Source organism: Pleurodeles waltl, chromosome 9 (assembly GCF_031143425.1).
Source record: "Pleurodeles waltl isolate 20211129_DDA chromosome 9, aPleWal1.hap1.20221129, whole genome shotgun sequence".
Taxonomy (NCBI): domain Eukaryota; kingdom Metazoa; phylum Chordata; class Amphibia; order Caudata; family Salamandridae; genus Pleurodeles; species Pleurodeles waltl.
The window spans coordinates 1,078,550,347-1,078,562,357 of record NC_090448.1 but is presented as its reverse complement, the minus strand read 5'-3'; the positions used below and the strand labels follow the sequence as shown (position 1 = coordinate 1,078,562,357).

General features: G+C 41.2%; 1 protein-coding gene across 4 annotated transcripts in view; it reads right to left on the bottom strand.

The window, feature by feature from the left end:
* Nucleotides 1-12,011, bottom strand: part of MIS18BP1 (MIS18 binding protein 1) — a 384,752-nt gene that overhangs the window by 351,067 nt on the left and 21,674 nt on the right. For all 4 annotated transcript variants that reach the window (XM_069208712.1, XM_069208715.1, XM_069208713.1 and 1 more), the window contains exon 3: nucleotides 6,632-6,811. In XM_069208712.1, coding sequence (XP_069064813.1) covers nucleotides 6,632-6,811 — 180 coding nt within the window. The remainder of the gene's footprint in view (nucleotides 1-6,631; nucleotides 6,812-12,011) is intronic.

The following is a 12,011-nucleotide window of genomic DNA, read 5'->3' as shown; positions in this document are numbered from 1 at the left end:
ACACAGAGTCTTAAGTAAGACAAGTCGAGCGGTTTCTTAGCCTCCTTATGTTACGAACGGGTCCCTTGGGAATGCATGAGTGCTGCTACTCCCTTACAGCCAAATGTGTGCTTTTAACAGCAGCTGCCTGCTTGCTGGAGCAAATCTTTTATCGCTGTTCTCTGCATATCTGTGTGCAGGTAGCAGAGATGAAAGGTCCGTTTTTTGACAGCGGGATCTGTTTGACACAGCAAACAGCTATGTCCCGGGGTTGGACATCACAGGACATAGCAGCCCTCCTGCATATTGTTTATAAGCCCAAAGGGAGGTGGCGGTCCCCATGGCAACAGGACAGGCCCAGACCCGCCCCACCCCGCATTATTCAGCTAATGGCCCCAGGACTTGGCACACCCGGGGCCTTTATAATAACGAAGCGCGGGAAGCCGCTTCATTATTATAACCTTTGTTTTTTTGATTGAATTGGATTTTTTTTTACATAAAAATGTGTTTGAAATCATAGTTTTTACTGTCATGGAGTGTCATTAAGTAGAGTGTGGCCCAGTAGAGGGGAGCAGATTGTTATGCAGTGTACTGTCATAGAGTGTAGTGTTGTGGAGTGTGGTACAGTGGAGTGGCGTTAATTGGAGAGGTATAGAGTGGAGTGTTATAGGTTGGAGTGGCCTAGCGTACAGTGAAACTAAAATGTCACAAATGACATGTTGTATAGGACAGTGGAGTGCAATGAGCGGACAGGTGTAGCGAAGAATCAAGTTAACGGTGATCAATTGGAATGGCGTGTTATTCAGTGGAGTGGTAGGTTGTGGAGTGTTAGAAAGAGTCAGAGAAAAGTACAGTTTTGTACAGTGTAGAGGGTTGTACAATGTAGCGGAGAGGCAAAGAATGGAGTACCGTATGGTATAACGTCACAGTGGAGTCTTGTACAGTGAAGTTGCAGGGAGTGCAGTACAGTATGGTAAAATGGAGGGGTGTAGAGTGGAATGTTGTATCATGCATAGAGTGAGGGAAAGTATTGTGCAGTCCAGTACACTGGAGTGGAGTCTAGTGTGGAGCAGCTTTGCGTAGAGTGGAGTAGTGAGCTGTAGAGTAGAGTGGAATGGAGTGAAGAAGAATGGAGTGGAGAGGACTGGTGCAGCATCCAGCGAAGGGAAGTGCTGTAGAATGGAGTGGTATGTCGTACAGAAGATTTGACTGACGTGTTGTAATGTGTCGAATGGCACAAAGTGCAGTAGAATAGCGTGCTACAGAGTGGATTAGTGTTGTACAGTGGAGAGGTGTGGAGGAGAGTGTGTTACAGAATTGTAGAGTGGAGTAGCATGGATTGGAGTGGCATGGAGTGGCAAATTGTGGAATTGAGTGCAGTAGAGTGGCGTACAGTGCAATAGCATAGAGTGGAGCATGGTAGAGTGAAGGGGTGTACAGCAGAGTGGCACAGAGTGAATTGGCATAGATTGGAAAGGCTGAGCGTAAAGTGGCATACAGTCAGTGGAGTGGCGCAGAATCAAATAGCAAAGAGCTGACTAGGGTGACAGTGCTGACAGTGGAGTACAGAATAGTGGAGTGGCACAGAGTGGAGTGGGGTACAGTGGAGTGGCATACAGTGGAATAGTGTACAACGGAGTAGCAAAAAATGGAATGACGTGGAGTGGGGTAGAGTGTAATAGCGTACAGTGTAGTAGCATGGAGTGAAGCAGAGTGTAGAGGCAATAGTGTAGAGCGGAGTGGTGTACAGTGGAATAGAAGTCTGACATACAATGGAGTAGAATGAAGTGGTGTAGACTAGAACAGCTTAGAGTGAAGTAGTGTACAGTGAAGTGACTGGTGGAGAGACTGGAGTGGCATAGGGTTGAGTGGAATAGCATATTATGGAGTGGTATAGAGCAGAGTGGCGTACAGTGAAGAGGAGATCAGTAGAATAACATAGACCTGAGTGGGAATATGTGACGGACCAAGTAGGTCCTAAACAACGATAGCCTAAACCACTACTGCTAAACAACTAAAAAGTCTCCACAACAAAGTACTGAACAACTACTGTCTAAACAATGATTTTGCCTGAATAACGATTGCCTGAACAACAAATTTTAAGGTAAGTTTTATATATATATAAATATATATATACACACACACACACACACACACACACACACACTAAACAACTAATAAAGCATTAAAAAAAAAGTACCTTCAAATTTGTTGTTCAGGCAAAATCGTTGTTTAGGCAGTAGTTGTTCAGTACTTTGTTGTAGAGACTTTTTAGTTGTTTAGCAGTAGTGGTTTAGGCTATCGTTGTTTAGGACCTAGTTGTTCAGGATGTTTACCCTGAGTGGTGTATAATGTAATGGTGTACAGTGGAGTGTCGAAGTGTACAGTGGAACAGCACACAGTGGAATGGCATACAGTGGAACAGCATACAGTAGAGTGGCATAAAGGAGTGGTGTAGACTAGAATAGAATATAATAGAGTGGTGTGGAGTGGGGTACAGTGGAGTGTTGTGGAGTGGTGAAAAGTAAAGTGGGGTAGAGTGAAAGCAAATAGTGGAGAAGCGTAGATTTAAATGGCAGAGTGAGGTAGGGTGTAGTGGCATACAGGGGAATAGCACAGAGTGCAGTGGCGTAAGCTGGAATAGAGTGGAGTGGGGCGCAGTACAGTGGAGCGATCTAGAGTGAGATAGATTTTAGTGGCATAGAGTGGAGTATTATATAGGGTAGAGATGTAGACTGGGGTGGTGTACAGCGGAGTTTTATGGAGTGGCATAGTGTACAGTGTAGTGCCGTAGACTGGTCTGCTTAGAGGGCACAAAACAAAAGTGTAACCAAGCCTTTGAAAAAGCCCTCTTCTACCACCAGTTCTTCTGTACAGTTAGGCCCCAAAGCTCATTGATGGTATCTGTTATCCAGGTGCTTTCAAAGTCAGCACTACAAGAAAGTGACTTCTCTAATGGTTTATGGTTTTATTATGTTTGCTGTTCTTAATTTATTGAGCTAGTGGCATAGAGTGGAGTGGGATGGAGTAGGGTACAGTAGATTAGCTGGAGTTGCAGATAGGGGAGTGATGTGGAGTGGCACACAGTGTAACAGTGTACAGTGGAGGGGTGTAGAGTGGAGTGGCACAGAGTGAATTGTGGTATTTGAAAAAGATGTTAACGGAAACTGGGTAAATTGATGTAATGTAGTATGGGTATAGATAGGTTACAAATGGTAATTTTTGGTAGTAGGTGTTAATAGTCAAAGTAGTGTTAATGTTAGGAGTTTTCAAATACTTTGTTATATTTTGTGCCAGGGTATACCATGGTAAATGCCAATAAGAAGGCAGGATGTGATTGGTTAATAGAGGTCTTTACAAAATGTAAAAGGCAGCCACGTTGCTTTCAGCATATTTTCGCTGGGTTCTTGGTTAGGGCCTTAAATAAAGGTAAGTAGTAGGTTTTATCACTGTTCCCTAGCTATTACCACTTTATTAAAGTAGTAATAGGTAGAGGAATGTATTAATATGTTTCGTATTATTTTTACACCACTTTATAGAGAACCACTTTTTTCTTTTCGATTAGCTCAGTAATTTGTAGGTATTACTACGGTACTGCATAGCGCTTTGTTTTATAGACTTAAATACGTTAAAAAAATGAAAATACACTGTACTACACTATTTGTGAACTATAGTGTAGTACAGTGTATTTTACATTTTTCAACTTTTTTTAAAGGAATTCTTTTTAAAGTACTGCAATATTTCGTGCATTTTTTAAAATATATATAGAAACTTATAAATAATGTATCCACCTATTACCACTTTAATTAACTGGTAATAGGTAGCAACAAATATCAAAACTAATACACACATATATCTGTGGTTTAACACAGAACACAGCCAAAGTGTACTGAAACAACATGGCTGCCTCTATTTGTTGTAAAGGCAGTCATTAGTCACATAATGCCTTGTCATAGATATGTACAGCAGCAGATTCGCCAAATACCACTGAATTTTGTCAAACTATTGCAACAACAGATACCCCTTAGTTTAACTGTCTTATAACGTAACAAAAATACCCTCCTTACCCCTAGTAACCAAAAGGATCATCTGGACACCATAATGAATAATCATGCCAAATTTCATGTAAATCCATTCAGCCGTTTTCGTGCTACGTGCGATACAAAAGTATATGGAAAATGCATAGGTGGAAAAACATGTTTTGGAACCCCTCTTTTATCTCTGCACCACCTCAACCATCCAAAGTAGAACTTTCCATGCTCCACCAATATAGAAAAAGCTGAAAGCTGAAACATACTTTACAATAATGTGTTGTTTGTCATCCAGCAAGCAATTGGGTAGAGGTGGTTTTTTTTTTTTTATCTTTGTCAAGTCAAATGTAGTTTTATTATGTCCATTTCCTAAAAAGGAAAATACTACAGACGCAGAAGTATCAGTTTCTAAATTCTAAAATGGGGACCCCAGCATCTACACCAGGAGGACTCTAATTAGTCACAGCCCTGCGAGAAAGAAGTACTCAATAGTGCAGCTTCTAACAAAGAACTTTGCTTTGAAAACAAGATATTTTTGTTTTTGGGGATGGACAGCCATTTTTACAAGGGTGAAGCAGTACAGACGTTTTTGTGAAAGCTACCTTTTTTGGGGGGGCATTGCTCTTCAGAAACATTTGGACGCTTGCTTTAGATCGAATCAACTCTGTGTCCCTTTTTATCAAGTGATAAAGGAGTATTTGTGCTACAGCCAGAGAAAAACAAACACGTACATTTTGTGCTTATCTAAGACACTTTACCAGCATTATCATGATATGTGCATGCCCCTGAAAGTACAAGCTCCATCCCATTGTAAGCCTGAGAGTTTATACATTTTAGTGAACCTTCTCTAGGGAACCTTACTGCTGGTGTCTCAGACAGCTGGTAAAACAGAGAACAGAATACTTTTCACAGCTGTGTGGAACGCAAACACTTTTTCTGTGGAAGCACAAAACTTCTGCCAAATGAGAGCGGAGCCAAAGTCCTTCTCTTGGTGATTTTCACATAATTGTCTGGTGGGAGCTGCGATATCCAGCCAGACAATAAAAAGGACCTATGAATAAAGTTTCATATCAGGTTGGTAGTAATTCTGTTCAGCGTATTTTGTTGTAGTGGAGAGCAAACATTTCTATAGATATCTAAATAGAAAACAACTCCATAAAACTTGAGAAGTTTAAAACTTGACTGCTATAATGTAGCCACTTGCATGAATTACTTACCAGGTTTCGTGTTAATTCATAAAACTGGGCCAACATTAGCAAACCAAAAAAATGACATTTAACTGGAAAGTGGGCCCTTAATGTTACATAGATGTGTAGTTATGGTTAAGTAACAACAGAGCTTGACACTCTGTAGTTAGAGAGTCTGGTCAGACTTTGGAAAAGTACATTTTTCCTGCAAAAAACTGTCACTTTATGACAATTCTGCACATACAGACTGGTAAAACACAGCGGATGGGAGACGGGTTGATGGGAATGAGAATTATATTAGGGTGCCCCAAAACATGATTTCTACATATTAACTCATGTATGAGGTTTAGGGATGAGCTACAAAAAAAAAAAAAAAACTTAATGGGCACAATCAAAATCACAATGTCCAATTTCTTCCGAGTTATTTTCCAGATTAGTTTATTACAGTAATTAAAAACATGTGGAATTGTAGGAAGCAGGGCTTAAGAGGTTAATGAAATGCCTATTCTGCTGATTGATTTACAAATCTCTCAACTGCACAAAAAAAAAAGAACAAAAAAAAGAGCTACAATGGTTCATCTTGCACATCTTGCAGCTTTTCCTCGAAGGCATGGCCGAGCAGTAATCAAATGGCAATAATACGGTTATCTAATGTGATAAAAGAACCACTCTATAAAACTGTGTGACTCCATGTTGAAAGTGATTTTATCTGCTAAAATTGTATTGAAGAGTTAAAAAAGGAAATACAGCTAAGCATAACTAAAAAGCCACAAGAGCTTCTTTCATTGTGTCAACAAAGAATGCCAATATGCTTTTGAATGCTGACCTGAAGTTGTAGCCATTCTCCATGAAATGCAATTTGAAAATGTATTCAATTTTGTTAAGGCTTAGACTACTAATGCACACTGTTAAAAATAATTAAGAATGTGAGACTTGGAACATGTAATCCTTAGTTCATTTCACCATTCCACACTCCAAACAACAAATTAATTGAATCCCCCCCCTATATAAATAGTAACCTGAGGGTGGAAAGTTAGGCTTTTGAAAAAAAGATTGACTGCATCAGACTACCCTACAACAATCCCATGAGCAGAAAGTGTGGCGAAATCATGACATGCAAACAATTTCACTAGAACAAATATATTACAGATGCCTTCTATCATATGTCAACAGTCGTCAAAACTCAATCTGATATGAAACAAATGATTGCTCTGGAATCCTCATTGATGATGAATGTCGGCGATGCAGAATCTGGTACAGGGCACTACACTATTTTCATTAGCTTACCCCCACTAAATGAACTGTTACAAATGAACATACTTGGGACATATAGAGAATTACATTATAGTCTGGGTTTGAAGGAACCCGAACAACACATCTATTAGTAGTAAGAACAACTGATTAACATCACCACTTAACAATAAAACCACTAACCTGTAACTGAAGAACATCCATTTGCTCTGGGGTGTGTGCCCTTTTGGCCTTTATATTGCTCTTGTGCCTTTTGTTTCATTAGCAGAAAAATCTGGGCTGGTGATTTTGGTGGCCAGTCTTCCGAACTCACGAAACAGATATTTTTACCTCGAACCTCTACAGCAGGGGCACTGTGCGGCCCTAAAGAAAAGAGAAGGTGCCATTAATTTACAAGATTGCACAACTGTATTTAAAGGTACAAATAATCACTTAACACTAAAGGCATGAAAAATACTAAAAATACTAATTTCAATAGACAACAAAAAGTACCTATTAGGGAACAATGAAGTGTGGGTGAGAAAAATGCACTAGAGCATTTGTTACGTCCAACAATAAATCTGTGTATTGGATCATCCAGACAAAATACATTTCCCATCGGTCTCAATCTTAGTACAGACGTAAGAATATTTAGAACACTTTTTTAAATGCATTTGTTGGATCATAACTTTTTTAGTTTAGTGAATCATTTCAGGACAGTGTTCCACATATGTTCATCCAAAACAAAACAAAAAACACAATTCCTAAACAATATGATTTAAGTACATGGGAAAGTGGGATACATCCAGCTAGGAATGGTCAGAGTTAAGAGTATGGCATATAGAGAAAGAAGGCGAGTTGTACTACCCAGGTAGTTAACAGGAATATCTGTGTTCATTTGTGTTTACTTGGCTATGTGGCATGTATATATGGAGGTCTTAATAATTAAGTGGTGGACTGTGATGGCACCGAACAGTAATGCTATTTTCTCCTGTGTCTCGCAAAGCCTCCACCTTCTGCGAGGAAGCCACTGCCTGTTTAGTATTAAATGCTTGTTTTTAAAACACTGGAAGGGTGGGCGAAGGACAGCAAAGCAAATGACTGATGTGTTTTACAATTTATTAACGAAAGAGCCCATTTAAAGTAATTGTTTTAGAGTTGAGCAAGCCCCCGGCTCACTGTGCCCAGAGGGTTTGGAATAGAAACGAACCACTGAATCAGCACCAGAGTGTGAAAGAGAGTACCTGGGAGGTGGGGACCACATTAAAGCCGGGTTCCCACCACCAAAAGGGGAAGTGGTCAAAGAGAACCTAAACTATTTTCTTTTTCCAGGAAAGAGCCCCATTCTTCTTCTGACCAGAGTAGGGGTCTCATTAGAGGCATTAATGGGAAGAACTCAGTGGGGCCTTACCAACCGTGGTGCTATGACTGTTTTTAGTCAGGCAAGAAAGGAGATGCCAGTCATCCCAAAAAGGTAACTGGTGGGCCCATACCAGGTATTGCCAGTATAGTGCTGGGGGAAATGATTGCCCGAGTTAGTTTTGGGAACATTGCAGAAGTAACCGTAGTGAAGCTGGGTGATAACGGGATGGTACCCAAAGCTCCCATGCATAACAAAACTTAAAAGTACAGGCAGTGGCTTCCTGAAAAAGGGTGCAGGCTTTGCGAGACACAGGAGAAAATAAGATTACTGTCCGGTGGCATCTGGTGTCTGCAGCGCAGATGGTCCCTGATATATTTCACCAGAGAGTAGCTGCTGATAACCAAGTAAGCTACTGCCCTGTGGCCCTGGTTGCCCTAGAGTGGGTCGGGGTCTCTGACTTACTGAAAGTAGCTGTGAATCCAGCAATGCTTGTTGAATGTCTGATACAAAACGATCTGGAGCAAACTATTTAGAAGTAGGCAGAGCTCAGGTCATACCTTGAAATGATGTGATTGCCTTAGTGGGTGCTCATGATCACCCGGTCCATGGCAGCCAGCAAGAGGAGTCAAAAGGATCTGGAGTCTGAAATAGTGGCCCAGGTGCCGCCCAGAAAGAGAGGGGGCAAGGGATGTAGGAAACCTGTCCCAAATGTTTCTCAGAATTCGTAGAAATTTCACATGAAAAGAGGATTATTTGGAGAAAGGAGAAAAGTTTAAGAACAAGTTGATACAACGAGGATATCCTAAAAAACTTGTAAGGCATGCTATGAAAAGGGCATGGTTCACCCCTAGGGAATATTTAATATCCCCTAAAGAAAGATCATAAGAGAGACTCCACTCACATGTGTATTGACTATTAATTCTGATATGCTGCATATGAAAATCACAATGTGTTGGTACAAATGTTTTTAACATATGCAAGTGAGAACATGAATGCCACATGTTTAGTCCAGTCTACTCTGTAGTTACAGAGATGCATCCCGAGTTACAGTGCTACCTAGATGGCCCCCCTTCTATATCAGCAGCTGGGTGAGACCTTTTGATAGAAGCGTTACCGGGTCCCCTCTTACTGGTCAAGGATAGCAATGGGAGACTCCCAAATCGGAAACGAGAATACAACCCCTTCCCCCGCAAGTCAGAAATAAGGTCCAAATATGATTCAAAGTGAGGGATCAATTTAAAGTCCAAGAAAATTACTGCGGATTAGTTCATTCCTTACGTAGGACCAGTAAGAAGTTTTCACAATGGAACTGTGTGACTTCTCCAGACCCTGGGGATTTTCCCAAAAACGTTTCGATCCCAAAATGTGAAACCATTTGGACACGTGTTTGACCCATGGGATGGAAGTCACGTTTGGTCTCTTCAGAAGGTGACGGAAGGAATCTCTATATATGACAAGTTCTGGTACCGTCCAAATTCTCACCCAATATAGTAGCGGTTTTAGAATAATCAGATCCATTATACGTTTAAAACCCAAATCTAAAAACAAGGGTTTCAACGGGGTGCTCTTTGGGCAAGCAACTAGGGCTCTGGCAAAATTATTTTCGCCAACCGATATTTTGCTGCAATCTGAAAATCCCCATATTTCCACACCATAAGCAGCTGCTCCCAGTGCTTTGGCCAAGTAGATTTTGATAGCAGGAGAAACAGCTTTGGACACAGAGCTTTTATAAAAGCGCAGGATAGCAGCTGCTCAATTTTCGAGGAGCCCCACACTCTTCCCAATATGATCATCCCAAAGCATATTACTAGAGATCCTTACTCCTAGGTAGTCGATAGAGTTAACCCTGGTCAATGCAGACCCACCTAAAGTAATTGTGCATCTGCCCTGGTGTCCCAAACCAAAGACCATTACCCTAGCTTTGTCAACATTCAGTTCTAATCCAAAATCCATACAAAAGGATTTAAAGTGGTCAACTAGTGTTTGGAGTCCTATCGGGGACTTAGAAATAAGAAGAGAGTCATCAGCAAAAGTAGGATGGGTATCTTTTTGGAATTCAGTATTGGAGCATCATTCTGGCACGCAAGCAATTTGGGCACTACCTCGTTGATAAAAAGAGAGAACAACAGTGGGGCCAGGATTTTATAGGAAAGCGAATTTATATACCAGGACCATATCGTCAACTCTGATTTATATAAGCGCCCTGGGATCTTATCAGGTCCTGGAGCCTTGCCAGATTTTAAAGATTGGATTGCTTTTGTAGTCTCCTCCAGGGAAAAATTGATAATATCCGCAGATGCTAGAGGTTCCTGTCTAATTCGCTTAAAGCTATCGCTAGAAGTAGCTCGAGAAGAAGGGACAGAGTCACACACATTACTGGTTAACGAGTCAGGAGGGGCGGCATAAAGTTGGGAGACGTGGGTCACCCAAACCTCTGGTTGAATATGGTTCCTAAGGTTACTCCTGTTCCCCCTATATCTTTTAGATACCAGTTCCCAAAAGAGCCTATTGTTTTTTTCTTCGGCTGCAGTAAGCATGTCCTGCCAAACATCATCTTCCCATGACTTTTTTGCCTGCACTATTGCTTTTTTATATATACATCTGGAGGAATGAACTTCACACAGGGAACCGTCCCTGATTGCGATCCTGAGTGCCAGCTTGGTCTTAGCACAGTCCGTACTGTTGGCTGCTGTCAACTTAGGGGATTTTGATCTAGGCTGGACTTTTTTGTAAAAAATGCTCTGCAGTCTATTTAACAATGACTTGTGTATAGTAAGAATAGGAATACTACTTACTTCGTGATCAGCATAATCAGATATCTCATCAATGCAAGCTTTGTAAATCCCCGAAAGTAGATAAGGGTTAGACATTACCTTAGACCAACATATTCTAGTACAATTAATGGTCTGTAAGGGAATAGGAACCTCAGACAACTGGACATGGACGGACCTCCTAAATTAATCTCCACTTAGGGTAAGGAGTAGGGGGTTATGATCGCTCTCTGGTCGTACATCCACCTTCATGTCATTTAACATAGGCCACAATCTAATGTTTACTAGAAAGTAGTTGATGGTGCTAGAGGAAATACCTCTGTTGAATGTCGGCGTCATGTCCAAATCAGATGGCATGCATCCATTACATGCCCTGAGGCCATGTTTTAAGCAAAGTGCGGCCAACTGAGTGGCCACCCGGGATCGAATACATAAACTAGTTTTCATTAATTGCGGGATTCCCCACAGATTGTCTTCTTCTTCCGTTAACTCACTGCTCAGTATGGATGGTTCAAAGGTGCAATTAAAGTCACCTCCGATTACCACCAGGGCTAATGGATGAAGAGAATCTAAAGATACAGACAACTGACTTAACGTCTGGGATTCTAGGCCCTGCGTTACTGTGCGGGCATATACATTGATTATGATTATCTTCAGGTCTGCACGAAAAGTAAGTTGGACTCCCATTAAATCTACTGAGTCTATAGTTAGTAGCGAATTTTGGCAACATAGTCTCTTATTTAATAATAACATTAGTCCTCCTTTGGCACGACCCATCCCCTTAGTAGGTGGTTGAGCTGAAATGCTATACGAAGTGAACCCATGGATATAGGTCTGGTACTCAGCCCAAGTTTCTTGAAACAAACAAACATCCTGGCTGCTAATGTAAAAGGAACAATCTAAATCTCCCAGTTTCTTAGCCAGACCTGCTAGATTCCAGGACATCAACGATAATTTAGTTTCAATTGATTCAGGGTCATCAGACGGGACAGCGTCTCCCTCGGGACATAGGACCCCGATAGGTAACCCCGAGAGCTCTTTGTCAATGAGATTTAGTCATCCAGTTTCTGAGGACTGAGGCTGGAGTTCCAGTTCTACTTGTGGAATACAGATAGGAGTGGAAATAAAAGTCTTCCCAGTGCCAGAATCAGGGGGCTGAGTAGCAAGACTAATGCCAATCCCTCTCGGGCAATTTAAATGGCGTGTACGTGCTTCGAAATCTTTCAGTTCCGTCACCAGAACCCTGTTGAAAAAGCAAACAGAAATAAAATCATGTCTTGAGCCCACAACACTGTGCCTTTCCACCAAATATATGTCAGAGTGTATAACAGAAAGACAATTGCGTAGGGTCCGAAGCCAATGAATAGTTTTGTTGGTCAAGGACTCTGCATCTTCGAAGGCACCAGGCAATAACTTTGGGACACCTATCATATAAATTATACGACCATTA